Source organism: Strix uralensis, chromosome 18 (assembly GCF_047716275.1).
Source record: "Strix uralensis isolate ZFMK-TIS-50842 chromosome 18, bStrUra1, whole genome shotgun sequence".
In the NCBI taxonomy this organism is placed as follows: domain Eukaryota; kingdom Metazoa; phylum Chordata; class Aves; order Strigiformes; family Strigidae; genus Strix; species Strix uralensis.
The window spans coordinates 468,311-481,950 of NC_133989.1; the positions used below are offsets into that span (position 1 = coordinate 468,311).

Genomic DNA, 13,640 nt, shown 5'->3' on the forward strand with positions numbered 1-13,640 from the left:
CACACCAGAGCATGGGGACAGCCCCGCGCCGTCCCTGCCCGGCCCCACACCTGGGGAACCGAGCCCGCAGCACCAACACCGCAAGCGCCCGCACCAGAGCCGGGAGCTGGTGGGGTTGGTCCCAAGCTGAGGGGCTGGGGGAGTCCCCCCATGCTGGCGCTGCACAACGGGGACGTGGCTGAGCCCGCCCCAGCAGGCAGCCAGGCCCCGCGGAGCTGAGCCCGTGCCCTCGCCACGTGCCATCGTGCTCACACGTGTGGGTGCAACATCACAGGGCCCCACCACCTGTCTGCGTGCATTGGCTCTGCCAGACAGACAGGCTGGTGCCTGCCAGACCCGGCCAGGGCAGGAGGCATGGGGGGGTCTGGGCTCAGGCGCCAGACCTGTGCCCCTCAGCACTCGCCTACAAGATCCACCAGCCTCGGGGCAGTTGTGGCCCCCTGGTCCCCAGCCCCGCCCTGTGGAGAAGGGTCTTGGCGCTGGCCCCAATGCAGCAGCCCCACAGGAAGGATACAGTTCTCATCCCCTTTCCGGTTGCGGGGAGGCCCTGGCATGTTCAGCAGGACCAGTTTGGCATCCTGGGACTTCTTCACAATCACCTCGTTGAGCTTCACGGCTGTGTGCATCCTCCGCACGTTGGACTGGTTCCTGGGGGCGACAGCACATGTGGGCACGGAGCGGGGCACAGCCGGTCTCTGGCCCCACACCAGCCACAAGGGCTACGGGGCGGGCTGGCCCCTGCCCCAGCGCAGCTGGGGCTGAGCTGCGGCACGAGCTCAGGGTCCTGCAGGCTTTGTCTGGCACGGCCGCTGGCCATGCCGAGCCCGCGCCGGCAACTGTGAGCTGCCGGGCCACGCACGATGCCCGTGGGCAGCGTCACACCGCGGCTGCTCGGGGCCGAGCCGCGTGGGAGTAAGCAGGAGCAGACAGCGCAAGCGTCACCGCGGGTGCCCGAGCCCAGGCGTGCAGGAAGCCGCCAGCAGCGTCACAGGGCAGACGGGGCGCACACGGCGTGGGCACCGCACGGCATCTGCGCAAGGGCTGGCAGCCGCGGCCCCCGCGTGCCGCCTGGGTGAGCCGTCTGGCACCGCACCGGCAGCAGCTGTCGCAGCGCACCGAGCCGCCCTCGTGCACGCAGGCAACCTCAGGGCTCCAGGCACATTGCCCCATGAGCAGTGGCCCAGCTCTCCCCGCCCCTGGGACCCAGCCCCCAGCCAAACCCAGACTTACAGGTTCTCCCACTCCCTGCCAGGAGCACGATGGGGGCCGGGGGAGAGAAAGAGAGAGAAGAGGTGAGCGCCAGGTGTGCACCCTGAGTCCCTGCAGCACACGCTGCCCAGGTGCCCCATCCCTCGCCCGTGCAGGGACCCCACCCCACCCCTCCCCAGGGCTCCTGGACCCCCTCCTCAGAGCCAGGACCGAGCTGGTGCTGCCGGGGCTCTGCCTGCACCCGCCTGGCCAGGGCAGGCAGGGATGGCCGGGGACGTGGGGTGCGGGTGGGACGGGGCGGCAGCATGTGGGGCCATACGGCTTCATGTTGAAGAAGTCCTTGATGCCCTCAGGGCTGACAGGGCTCTTGGTCTTGTTCTTCTCAGCAACAGACTTCTCCTTGGTCCAGGTGAGATGCACCTTCTCGGGAGCCGTCTCCACCTCATCACCGGGGGACTGGGAGCTGCTGGAGAAGGTGGTGGTGTTTTTGTCGTGGATGAGCTGGACCTGCAGAGGAGAGGGGGATGGTGGGCAGGGGCCGGGGCCAGCCGCCTACCCGGGCCCCATCCTGGCGCAGCCCCTCACCTCCTCCTCCGGCTTCTCCTCGCCGTCGCCCACCTGCTCCTCGGGGACACTCAGGCGCAGGCGCGTGTTGGCCGGGTTCTTGCGCCGGATGGAGCCACGGGACTCGTCCGTGATGCTCTGGATCTGTGTGGGACAGGGTCAGCCCGGGGAGCAGGGCAGAAGAGGGCTTGGCCGGGCAGACCCCAGCCTGCAGCCCTGGCTAACCAGCAGGATGAGCGCGCGGAGCTGTGGGGCAGCTCAGTGAGCAGCGCAGCCACCGGGGTGGGGCCGGGTCCCACCCAGGCTGTCCTGTGGCCTCACCTCCCGCTCCCGCTCGTTCTTGGTGAGGTGCATTTGCTTGAGGATCTGGGAGCGCTGCTCCATCACCAGCGTCTTCTCGTAGGTGTAGGCGGAGATGTCACTCTCGTGCTGCGGGGGGGGACAGGACAAACCGTGGGGCAGGGTGAGCTGCACCCACTGCTCCCAGCCTGGCCCTGCATGTCTCCGTGTCCCCGCAGTGCTGCATGTCCCCTCCCCAGTGCGCTCCATGTCCCCCTGCCCCGTGGGGCTGTGTCCCCCCCGGGGCAGGCTCTGCCTGACTCTCCCACACGCAACACCCCAGCCTGCGGCACGCCCCCCCACCCAGCACTCACCATCTCCACCACCTCCACCTCCGCGGTGATGCGCAGGTGGTACAGGAACGTGGTCAGGTCCTTCTTCATCTGGATGCTGTTGTCGTCCATCTGGGCCACCGTGAAGATGCGCATCTTGCACTTGCGCCAGACCTGGGAGGGAGGGAGGGAGTCATGGGCACGGCTCGCAGGGCACAGCCCCGACACCGGACCCTGCCCCACACCATGGGGCCCGAGCTACCTTGTGGTGCCGCAGGAGGAAGGGCAGCAGCATGAGCATCCCCCCATCGTGGACAATCCACCAGACATCGATGTGCCCCTCCGAGAACCGCTCCTGGTTGCCCGGGAACATGGCGACATTCTTGGCCACCAGCAAGGCCAGGTGCCCGGCCGTGGTCTCTCGCACCAGCTCTGGGAGGGGAAGGGCCACGTCAGCCGGGGCGGCTCGCAGCCCCCAGCCCAGCCCAGCGGCCCCCACGCTCCGCAAAGCCGTACCGATGAAGTTCCTCCAGGTCTGGTGATCCTCCTTCTGCCGCCAGCTGCGGGGCCAGCCCACCAGCACCGTGTTGTGCTGCAGCCCCCCCAGCCCGCTGGACTGGATGAGGTGGGACATGCCGTCCCGCAGGTTGGAGGAGATCACCACCTGGCAAAAGCCCTTCACCTTCTCCGCTTCCATCAGCCGGCGAATGGACTGGCGGTGGGAGAGGGAGGTCAGAGACCACCGGGCCCGGGGATGGGCACCGCCAGCCCCAGCACCTTGCGGGGTACGGGGCGCAGGGTGTGGGCGCAGGCTGTGGGGTGCAGGTCCCCCTGCAGGGTGCCCAGGTCTCCATGCCCCAGGGTGGGCCAGCGGCTCGGGGCTGGGAGCGATGAGGCCCGGCAGTGAGCGGAGCTGGCGCGCAGCTCTGCGCCGTGCCGAGCAGAGGGTGTCCCCGTGCCAGGGCTCTGACGGGCGGCGGAGCAGCAATTAGAGTTATTTACTCAGAGAAATTATAACATGTCTGCATGGGAGAGAAACTGTTTGCTTCCGAGGGCTTAATCTCATTAATGTGCCACCCGGCTGGTGCAGAGGGGTGGGGGGCGGGGAGGGCTCTCGCTCCAGCAGGGAACAGCTCTGGCCCTGCCTGGCACTGGGGCCACGGTGGTCGTGGGAGCTGTGGGCACCGTGGGGAGGCTGGGGGCTGTGGGGGCCACAGGGCAGCTGAGGGGCTGCTCAGCCCAGCAGCACAGCAGCCTCTGCCTGGGAGCCATGCTGTGCCGTGCCGTGCCGTCCTGCGCCAAACCGTGCAGCAGCTGGCCAAGACTGGGACCAGTGCCCAGCTGGAGCTGGTGTCTCTGGTGTCTGGGGAAGGGGCAGGGGTCCGGATGTCCCCTCCGTGCTCTCCCACAGGCAGGGCAGCCAGCCCTGGCCACGGGGCAGAAACGGTGCTCCTGGTGCGGGCAGTGGCCCCAGCGTGGGCAGCGGCCCTGGTGCAGGCAGCTCTCACCTCCTCGGCCCGCTGCGCCTGCGGGTGGTTGTCCAGGAAGGTCCCTTCCAGCACGGAGGCCACAATGGTGAGGCCTTTGCCAGCCTTGAGCTGCGACGTGAAGGACAGGAGCTGCGGGTGCACCACGTTCTGCTCCTGATCCCCGCGGACCAGGACCAGCAGCTGCGGCCTGGAGGGACGGTCCTACAGTCAGTGCCCACACCCCGGCTGGTCCCCACCCCGACCCCCCAGCCCCCCAGCCCGGCCTCACCTCCAGTTCTTGGTGTGGGGGGGCCCCTCCTCCAGCCGCAGCAGGGCATAGCGGGCTGCGCTCAGGGACAGCCCCCGGATCCCATCACCCCACTCCTTCTCCGCCCTGCAAGAACCAGCAGCACATAAGGGACGTCCACGGCTCTGCACACGGAGAACCACGCTGGCACGCCGGAGCATCCCGGGACAAGCATCCCGGGGCAGCTGAGCAGCCCACACCACGGGGCCACGGGGCAGCTGTCGGCACTGGCCAGGCTCTGCGGCACCACGGCCACCCTCACCCGCGGTACTCGATGTATTTGTAGATGAGGCCGGCGATCAGCATGGCGACCAGCGCGTAGTACCAGGAGCAGATGAACATCAGCGCCAGGCAGAGGCTCATGCCCAGGAAAGATAGGGTCCTGCAGAGAGCACCGCGCCGTCAGTGTGCCCTGGGGTCCCTGGCCCGGGGAGGGGGCGGCAGGACACCCCATCCCCTCCGTTCCTGTCCCGTCCCAGCTCACCAGTGGTAGTAGCGGAAGCGGGGACGCCAGTTGGGCGTCCGCAGCAGCGTCTGCACCGCACATGCCAGGTTGACAAACATGTAGCACATGAGGAAAAACCTGCAGGAGAGAGCGCGAGGCTGAGCAGGGTGCACCGGGCTGGACCAGGGCCACAGCCGGGCCCCGCTGTACCTCCCAGCCCCGGGGTGACTGGCGCTGGAGCAGGCCCCACCAGACCCCAACACTGATCGAGGAGGGGCCCTGGGCTCCCCTCCTCCCAGACAGGGGCGGGGCAGTGGGGGGGGGTGTGTGTCGTCCCCCCCCCCCCCCCCGAGATCAGGGACCCACGCGTGTCACCCCCCCAGCATGGGGCGAGGGGGCCTGTCCGCTGCTCGCAAAAGTGCTGCCTACATGGAGAGGATGGGAGCCACCTCGTCCAGGGAGGCGATCAGGATCCCGATCTCACAGATGCAGGCGGTGAGCAGCAGGGCCCACGTCGGCTCCCCATTGGCTTTACCGTGGCCAAAGACCTGGGGGTGGTGGGGAGAGGGAAACATCAGGGCTCTGCGCCGCCAGCGCCACACAGACCTGGGCGAGGGTCCTTGGCATGGCCCGAGGGAGCCGGACCCTCCCCTGTGCCCAGCCCTGGCCAGGAGCAGGGTCTGGGTGCGCCGGGGGGTGCTGGGTCACGGCCCGAGCCGGGGGCTGCCAGGACAGCCGTCCCAGGGCCATTCCCCGCAGACCCTCCCTGCACCCAGAGCAGCCCTTGTCCCCCCGGGACCCCCACCCAGGGCCACAGCCAGCGAGGAGTCGGGCACCCCGTGGGGGGCAGCTCCTCCCGCAGCTGTGGGGACACGGGGGGGATCCGGGTGTGAGGGCGGGGGCCGCGTGTCCGGACGCATTAGTGGGTGCAGGCGGCGCAAGCGAGCGAGCGCTGGGGCTGGGGCTGTCAGGGTGAAGGAGGGAGGATAAAATTAGCCCGCTCTTCCCCGGGGGGTGCTGTCGGGTTGGATTTAGAGCGATGAGGTTGCGAGAACACGTCTTCAGAGAGCAGATAAAATATGAAGCAGCACGGCAGCGGGGGGAGGGCACCCTGACCTTTCCCGGCACTCTTGTCCCACCGACGCCACAGCCAAACCCACCACGGCCGCCCACCGCCGTGCAGGACGAGGATAGGGCGGGCAGCGGCGGGCAGCGGGTGCCCGCTGGTCTGCCCCGTGGTGGGCGTGTGGGGCTGGGGGTTGCCTACCCTGAGGAAGGGCACGATCCCGTCCCTGGAGATGGCTTGCAGGAGGCGGGGGGCTCCGGTGAGGCTCTGCAGCCCGGCCCCACACGTGGAGAAGAAGGAGCCGATGACGATGACCCACGGGGACGGCCACGCCAGGGTGCCAACCACCAGGTTCCCGTTGACGGCTTCACCAAACCTGCGGGGCACCAGCATCGCCTGTGGCTCCGTCCCCCGGCTGAGCCCCGAGCGCCAGCACCACGGTGGCACAACACGGCCCCCCCAGCAGGTCGGCCACCGAGGGAGAGCACCGGGGGGATGGGACAGGAGTGGGGCAGGGTCCCCACCCCCTGTGGGGTCTGTCCCCATCCCCCTGCCTGTCACGGCCACCGGGGACAAGGGGGAGGCGTGGGATGGGGGGGTCCCCCTCCCCTGTGCAGGGAGGAGGCCGATGAAGGCTGGGGGGGGCTTGGATCCTGTTTGTGTTGGTGCTGGTGACCCAGAAGTGTCACCTGCTGCTTGCAGCGGGCTGGGCTGCCCCAGATACGCAGGCAGCGCGGGCAGCCCTGCCTGTTGACAAACAAGCGCTGCCTGCAGCCCTGGCGCGGGAGGAAGGGCTGCGGATGCGCAGCAAAACCTGGTCAGGGCACACTCAAGCCCCCAACACCTGTTACAAGGTTGGGCCCCCCCAGGAGTCCCCCCCCACCCCAGAACCCCCACGGACCCTCCAGTGTGTCCCAGCTACAGCCCCTCCACACACCCCCACCTCCCCCCCGGGGCTGCCCCTGCCCCAGCCCGTTCCTGGGGGCTGCTCCTGGGGGGCTGCCAGGCTCCCCCCACGCCCGCCCCACACAGCCCCCGGACACTCACTTGTCACGCAGGACGACCCCCTCAATGCAGGCCCCAAAGAGCACGACGGAGCTGATATCTGCCAGGCGGTCAAGGAGAGCTGGGAGGACGGGGAACCCTGCCCCCTCGTCCCAGCCTGTGGGGCACCCAAGCGGGTCAGCCCAGCACAGCGAGCCCCCCGCCCTCCCCCCCATGGCCCAGGCCCGGGCGAGCCCTGAAGGATACAGACCGCAGAGGTTGTGGCAATGGCCAGGATGGTGCCTGTGGGGATGGACTTCTGGGCGTCCCGCAGGTCTCCGGAGCGGTTGGAGCCAGCCATGATGCCTGGGAAAAGGGGGGACGGTGCCACCGTGGGCAGAGCCACAGCTGGGATGGGCTGGGGGGCTCGTGCCGGGCACCGTGTGAGCCCCGGGCACGGCAGGGCTCCGGCTGGGCCATGTGCCGGGACGGGGAGCGGGCACTCGGCTGGCATTGGGCAGGAGCTGTCATGGCTCGGGGCCCCAGACCGCTCCCCCCTCGCCACAGTCAGAGGCCACCAAAGGATTAGGCTCAAAACGCTCTTAAGTGACTTGTCTCGTTAGCCCTTAATTAGCTCAGATGGTGACTGCAGCAGTGACAGGGACAGGGCCCAGCACCCCGGCTGTGGCAGCGGCCGGGAGGGCAGGACCCCGCGACTGGGATGCAGTGGCAGGGACACGCACCACACCAAATCCGGGACCTGCTGGTAAGCGGGCACGGGGCGGGAGGGCGGCGGGTCTGTGCGCTGCCCGGGGATGTGCCAGGACCCCACCAGCAACCGCCACGTCGGGGACAGCCCTGGGGGTCCCACTGGCTCTGGCACCAGCGGGGCTGCAGGCAGGACCCGCCGGCTGCACCCCGCAGCGGGACTGGGGCGGGGGGGGGCTCCTCCGCCCCCGGGGAACTATAAATACCGGAGCCGCGGGACGTCAGCGTGGCGCCGAGCGGCACCGTCAGATCTGGAGCGCGGGCGGCTGCGTGGGAGGCGCAGGCTGCGATCACCCCCGCCGCACCGCCGCCGCACCCAGCGCCGGGGACGCGCACGTGGGGCTCGGCGGGAGCAGGCCTGGCAGCACGTGTGCCGGGGCCCCGCCGCACGCGAACCGGGGCCGGCGGCCGCCCCCACCTGTGACCGAGGGGAAGTAGATGCCGACGAGCAGGGTGAAGTAGGAGGTCATGTCGCTGAAGACGTAGGGCTGGTCCATGTCCACTGGCGTGTCGGGGGGGCTGACGGAGGGCAGCCCCCGCTTCTCCACGATCACGCCCTTGGTCAGGTACGAGCTCCAGAGGTTCTCTGTGAGGAGGCAGGAGGCCGGGCAGCGTGGCCGGTGTGAGGAGTTGCTGGAGCACCGCCCACACCCAGCACAGCACCCTCCCGCCACGCAGCCGAAAGGGACGGGGCACGAGGGGTCCAGCGCTGCCTCCCACCGCCCCAGCCCCGGGCTGCTGGTGTCCAGCGGGTGAGGGACAGGGTGTCCCCAGCCCCAGCAGCACGGGTGGGCAACCAGAGCAGGTCTGTCCTGCCACTGGCATCATCCCTGAAAGATACTGGAGCAGCTGACATGGGATTGCGGTAGCAAATAATTAAGAGGGTAATATAATTAATGCTGATCAACACAGGTTTAAGGAAAGTGGATCGTGTCAAAGTAACTTGATAATGTTTTTGATGGGATTACGAGTGTGGGGCTGATGTAACAGGCTTAGTGTCCCTCCATGTGCTGCGCTGGCCGCAGATCGTGGGGAGAAACTGGAGCAGCAGAGAGCAGCCAGCGCCGGGAGAGGCCGGCAGCCCTCAGCACGGCATCGCAAAGGGGCTGCGGAGCCACTCCAAGGGGATCCCACAGGGACCAGCCCTCAGCACCCAGCACTGAGCACCCCCTGCAGCCGCCTGACCTCCCCTGACCACTCCTGGGTGACAGACGGGGCTGGCAGCCCCCACCGACACAGCCCTGCCCGGCGCATCCTCCCACGTTTCTCCCTGCAGAGAGACTCAGTGCCCGCGGCACAGCCAGCCCCGGCCACCTGCGCGGTGACACACCGTCTCCAGGCACTGCCAGCCCGGTCACCCTCGCCACCAGCTGCCCCAGAGCTGGGTCCTGGCTCTGCCCCACACACCCCAGATGCAGGAGCATTTGCTGTCTGCTGCCCCAACAAAGCCTGGCCAGGGTCCCTGTCCCCACCCCAGCAGGACCGTCACCAGCAGGATCAGGCTGTACCCAGCAGCCAGGGACCCCTTATCTGTCCCCGCGACCTCAGCAAAGGATGCCATCGGGAGCCTCCCGAACACCCAGCAAACGCCTCCACCGCATCGCCACGATGCAGCCTGGCAGCTGCAGCCCCAAGTGCCACACACTCAGCGAAGCCCAAACTCCCGCACCTGGGTCCACGCCGCCACCACGGCAGGGATGGGCTGGAGCGGCCCCGCAGCTGCCCCGGCAGTCTCACCCTCGTGTGGAGACACAGCCAGGACTGCCCTGTGGCAAGTGCCAGCCGTGCCCGGGCACCCCAGCCCCTGCCCTGCCCCACGGGACCCGCCGGAGACGGAGCCACCACAAGCTCACTGTGAGCACCCGGCCAGCACGGCCACCGCCCCAACACCGCCCCAACACCGCCCCAACACCGCCCCAACACCGCAGGAGCGCCCAGAGTGGGTCCTGCCAGCACAGCCCAGGGATCTGTAAACACCCTCTGAGCGTGGCACTGAGCATCAGCCTCCACCACCCGCTGCAGAGCGTCAGCACCTGGCAAACATATCAGCAGCTCCGCAAAAACAGGTCAAAAGTGGCTCCTCCCAGCAAATTCATGAGTTTTTCTGCGGCCCTGGCCGCTCTCCCAGCACGGCTGCGGCCGCAGCAGCAAAGTGCCCCCAAGGGGCAATTGCTCCTCGCGAAACCTCAGATCAATATCAGCCTTTCCGAAGGCCAAGAGGAAGCAGAGGGAGAATTTATTCCTCCCCAGCCTTTGAGCATCCTTCGGAGCCGTCCTGCTGCGGTCTGACTGGCACAGACCACACACGCTGGCTGCAGCGCCCAGCTCGGCTGCGTGGTGCAGGATTGCATCCTGCTGCTCAGCGCAGTGTGAGCCCCACTCCTCCATCCCCGCTCCTGCGTCCCCACGCCGTGCCCACCTTGGATGAGGCCGCTGGCGGCGCCAGGGATGCCCTCGATCTCAGTCACATTGTTCATGGTGAAGTACTCATCGCAGGTGGCGTTGAGGAAGCGGGAGGTGCAGAAGAGCTCCCAGAGCTTGGAGCCCACTGTCTCGTTCCCCTCCACCACCATCTTAGTGCAGAGGTCAAAGCCGTGGCGCGAGAGGGTCCTGTTGCCCAGGAGGCAGATCCTGGGGGAGGCAGAAACTCAGCCATGTGCCCACACACCCTGGCCCTGCCGCAGCCCCGCCAGACGCCGTACTCACGGGAAGCTTGGCGGGTCGAAGGCCGACTTGATGACACCAGCGTAGATGGCGAGGATGGAGAGGATGACACAGCCCAGGAAGACGAGGGCAAACTTGTTGACATACTTGACACCCACGAACACCACGGTGGCCATGCAGGTCAGCACACAGGTGCCATACACGCGCATGTTGTTGAGCATCGCGGCTGCCTCCCCACTGGCATCCTCTGCCTTGAAGATGGCCATGGCCGGGAAGATGTAGGCCTGGGAGAGAGTCACGGCATCACCACCCGGCTAATGGCCCTGCGGAGCAGACCCCAGGGAAGGGTCCCTCGGTCCCACGGCAAAGCCTCAGCTCCCTGATGGGCCACGAGGAGCGGGCAGCATGGGCAGGTGAGGGCAGAGCTGCCCTGCCAGGACCTGAGCCCTTGGCACCGTGCGGGGGGAAGGACCAGGCACATACCAGCAGGATTTCGATGGTGCCCAGGATGTACATGGCGCCGGCAAAGGTGGTGCCCAGGTAGAAGCAGAGCCCCACGGCCCCACCAAACTCAGGTCCCAGGGAGCGCGAGATCATGTAGTAGGAGCCACCCGCTGCCAGAGAGAGCAAAGGTGGGTCCCAGCCAGACCCCTGCGGCACCCCCGGCCTTGCCAGGCGTCCCGGAGGGCAGGATGGAGCCAGCGCAGCCCTGGACCCTGCTCCAGCACAGAGCAGGACGCAGTCCCCAGGGCCCCGGCGCAGCAGGAGCAACAGTGCTGGCAGAGCCGTTCCCCGGGAGCCAGCAGCCAGGTGCGATGGCCACGGGGACGTGTGTCCCCTGGGTGCTGGGGCCCCAGGGACATGGGCCGTGCCCTGCTCCCTCCTCCCAGAGGAGCCCTTAGGGCCGGGCTGCCGGGATGGATGGTCCCGCCATGGCAGCAGGATGATGAATGGCTTTAATTACAGCCTGCGCTGGGGCTGTCAGCGCCGTGCCCAGCCCTGCAGAGCCGCCAAGACGGTGCAGCTTGTCCGCTCCCAGCTCCCTGGGGCTCTGCGGGGCTGGGCCCGCTCTGGGGGAGGCAGCCCAGGGGCACCCGCGCAGCCAGACCCCGCCGGTGCCTCCCCGGGGGGAGACACCCACCGCACGCAGCAGCGTCCCAGCGCCCGGCACGGCTCGGGGAGGCCAGCGGGAGAGGCTGCCCCAGCGCCCGGGCCACGGCACCCCGCACGCCCCGCTGCCCGTCCTCCCACCGGCATCTCTCCGCGCTCCCTGCGGCCTCGCCAGTCTGGTGGAGGGAGGAGCCGTGGCTGGCGGCTCTCGCTGCCATCTGCACCTCACGGCTCTGGGGACGGATGGCGGCTCCAGCTCCATGCTCCCCCCCCGGGCCACAAGGGAACCCGCGTGGGCTGGTGGCCACAGGCCGGGGAGTGGCTGGCCACATCTGCCCTCCTGTGCGCAGCGTGGAGCAGCCCCAGAGCTCGGCCAGCACGACCCACAAAAGCTCTCTGGGAAAAGCCCTTTCCCACGCTTGGACCAGCCCTTCTGAGGCACAGGGGCCCCGCAGGCGCCCGACGCGGAGAGACACAGCTCCCTTCGCCCCCCGCACACACGGACACGGGCTCGGGTGTACCTGGCACCACGCCGTTGGTGGCGATCGCGCTCATGGAAATGGCCGTCAGCATTGTCTGTGGGAAGAAACGGTGTCAGCACCCGGCAGAGCCCCCTCCTCGCTGGGGCAGAGGCACAGGGGTGTGGGAAGGGAGAGCTGGGGCCGCGCTGGGACACGGGGTTCCCTGGGGCCACGCGAAGATGTGCCACGAGGGCCGGGGGAGAGCTGGAGGGGCGGGTGGGTGGGTGGACGGATGGATGGAAGGGTGGATGGGCAGGCAGCGTTGCTGGCTGGCAGCGCAGCTCGGGACTGAGCCCCTTGGAGGGACCGGCAGCACTGTGAGGGGCGAGGGATCCCTGGGCTGCCCAGGACACTGCTCGTGTTCAGCCCCCCCCCAGTCTCTGCCCTGGAGTCACCGTCCTGGCGGGATGGCTCACTGCAGCATGATGGGCAGGGCCTGGGCAGGGGACCCTCCACCACATCCCACCCAAACAGCAGCTGCGGTCTGGGTTGCCATTTGAGCACCGTTTTGCTGCTGATTCCTTTGGGAAGCTGAAGGCTTCTGGCTGTAAGTGGGGCAGGGCAGGGGCAGGGCAGGGGCAGGGGCAGGGGCAGGGGCAGGCCGGCAGCTAGTGCACCTCTCAGCAGCCCGGCTGGTGACCCCCAGACCCCAGGCGAGGCCAGCGGGGGTCCATCACTCACGCAGGAGCAGCAGAGGAAGACCATGCAGAAGGACTCCATGATGCCGGCGATCCCCACCACCCAGGTGAGGCGCAGGAAGAGAATGACCCCAAAGATGTTCTGGAGGCAGGGCAGGTAGACGCCCATGAAGGTGCCCATCCGCGGGGCCTGCCGAGGGAACGGGCAGCTATCAGCGCTCGTGGGCCTGGCTGGCAGAGGGGCGGGGGGTCCCGCTCCTCCTGCGATGCAGCCGGGGATCCCGGGGGAAACCACCCCGCTGGCAGCGGCCGAGGGACCCGGCTGACCGTGGGGCAGCCCGTGGCCCAGCGCTGCGCAGGCAGGGGCCAGGAGAAGGGGCTGCATCCCTCCTGCCTCCCTCACCTGCACCGGCTTCTTCTTGCCCCCGTCATTGTTCTCGGCCTCCTCGTGCTCGCGGCTGCCCTGCGGCAGGTTGGTGTAGTTGGCCAGCCCGCTCAGCAGGGACGAGACCATGGGGCTGGTGTCCATCTCCTCCTGTGGAGAGCGGAGCTCTGAGCTGTGAGGACAGTCCCTCGGGACCCAGCCAGCCCAGGGATGTGGAGACTTCTTCAGATGCCACCCCACCACCCGTCCCGCCGGGCACGGGGCTCTGGTGTGTCCCGGTGCCCAGGACGCGGGTCGGGGTGCTGTGGGACAGCTCGGCCCCCTCCCCAGAGACCCTCCCTGCCCCCTGCTCTCACACCCTACCTCGAAGAGGGCCATGTTCTTGCCATCATACTCCTTGCCCTTCTCCAGGTCCGTGCTGTTGATGAAGGGGCTGCTCTCCTTGGGGTTGCCATCACCTGCAGAGATGGTGCCGGGTCAGCCAGGCAGCCCCTGGCCCAGCCTGCGCCGAGGGGCCGCAGCTGCACCCCGGCTGCCACGGGAGGGCTGCTGGTGCCAAGGGCACCACGCTCACACCCAATCCCAGGACAGGCGAGGGCAGCACCTGCGTCCCAGCCGCCTGCATCGCCACGCACGGGCAGGGGCCGCCTGTCCCCAGGAGCCACGTGCTGGCCAGGCCAGCACGTGGAGCTGCCGGAGCGCATCCACGCAGCGAGGCGAGCGGTGTGGATCCAGGGGGAACCCCCCGGCGGGACGGCCGGCAGCAATAACTCACGGCGTGGGGTGAGCGCGCTGGGGCTGCCCGCAGCGCTGTGCCTGCAGGGACAGGACCCAGCCAGCCGCTTGCCACGCCAGCGTGGAGCAGGGCGGTCGCGGCGCGGTGCCCAGGAGTGGGGCGA

At 68.7% G+C, this 13,640-nt stretch overlaps 1 protein-coding gene across 3 annotated transcripts in view; it reads right to left on the bottom strand.

The window, feature by feature from the left end:
• SLC12A5 (solute carrier family 12 member 5) overlaps positions 1–13,640 on the bottom strand; it is a 30,569-nt gene that overhangs the window by 4,776 nt on the left and 12,153 nt on the right. For all 3 annotated transcript variants that reach the window (XM_074887850.1, XM_074887849.1, XM_074887851.1), the window contains exons 2-25: positions 13,105–13,199; positions 12,760–12,891; positions 12,400–12,546; positions 11,719–11,773; positions 10,571–10,701; positions 10,130–10,371; positions 9,843–10,054; positions 7,842–8,009; positions 6,923–7,021; positions 6,719–6,776; positions 5,873–6,047; positions 5,035–5,153; positions 4,645–4,743; positions 4,423–4,542; positions 4,143–4,247; positions 3,893–4,061; positions 2,901–3,096; positions 2,647–2,816; positions 2,427–2,558; positions 2,095–2,202; positions 1,795–1,917; positions 1,529–1,716; positions 1,231–1,245; positions 515–648 (exon numbers count right to left, since the gene is read on the bottom strand). In XM_074887850.1, the coding sequence (XP_074743951.1) occupies positions 515–648; positions 1,231–1,245; positions 1,529–1,716; positions 1,795–1,917; positions 2,095–2,202; positions 2,427–2,558; positions 2,647–2,816; positions 2,901–3,096; positions 3,893–4,061; positions 4,143–4,247; positions 4,423–4,542; positions 4,645–4,743; positions 5,035–5,153; positions 5,873–6,047; positions 6,719–6,776; positions 6,923–7,021; positions 7,842–8,009; positions 9,843–10,054; positions 10,130–10,371; positions 10,571–10,701; positions 11,719–11,773; positions 12,400–12,546; positions 12,760–12,891; positions 13,105–13,199 (3,192 nt within the window). The remainder of the gene's footprint in view (positions 1–514; positions 649–1,230; positions 1,246–1,528; positions 1,717–1,794; positions 1,918–2,094; positions 2,203–2,426; positions 2,559–2,646; positions 2,817–2,900; positions 3,097–3,892; positions 4,062–4,142; positions 4,248–4,422; positions 4,543–4,644; positions 4,744–5,034; positions 5,154–5,872; positions 6,048–6,718; positions 6,777–6,922; positions 7,022–7,841; positions 8,010–9,842; positions 10,055–10,129; positions 10,372–10,570; positions 10,702–11,718; positions 11,774–12,399; positions 12,547–12,759; positions 12,892–13,104; positions 13,200–13,640) is intronic.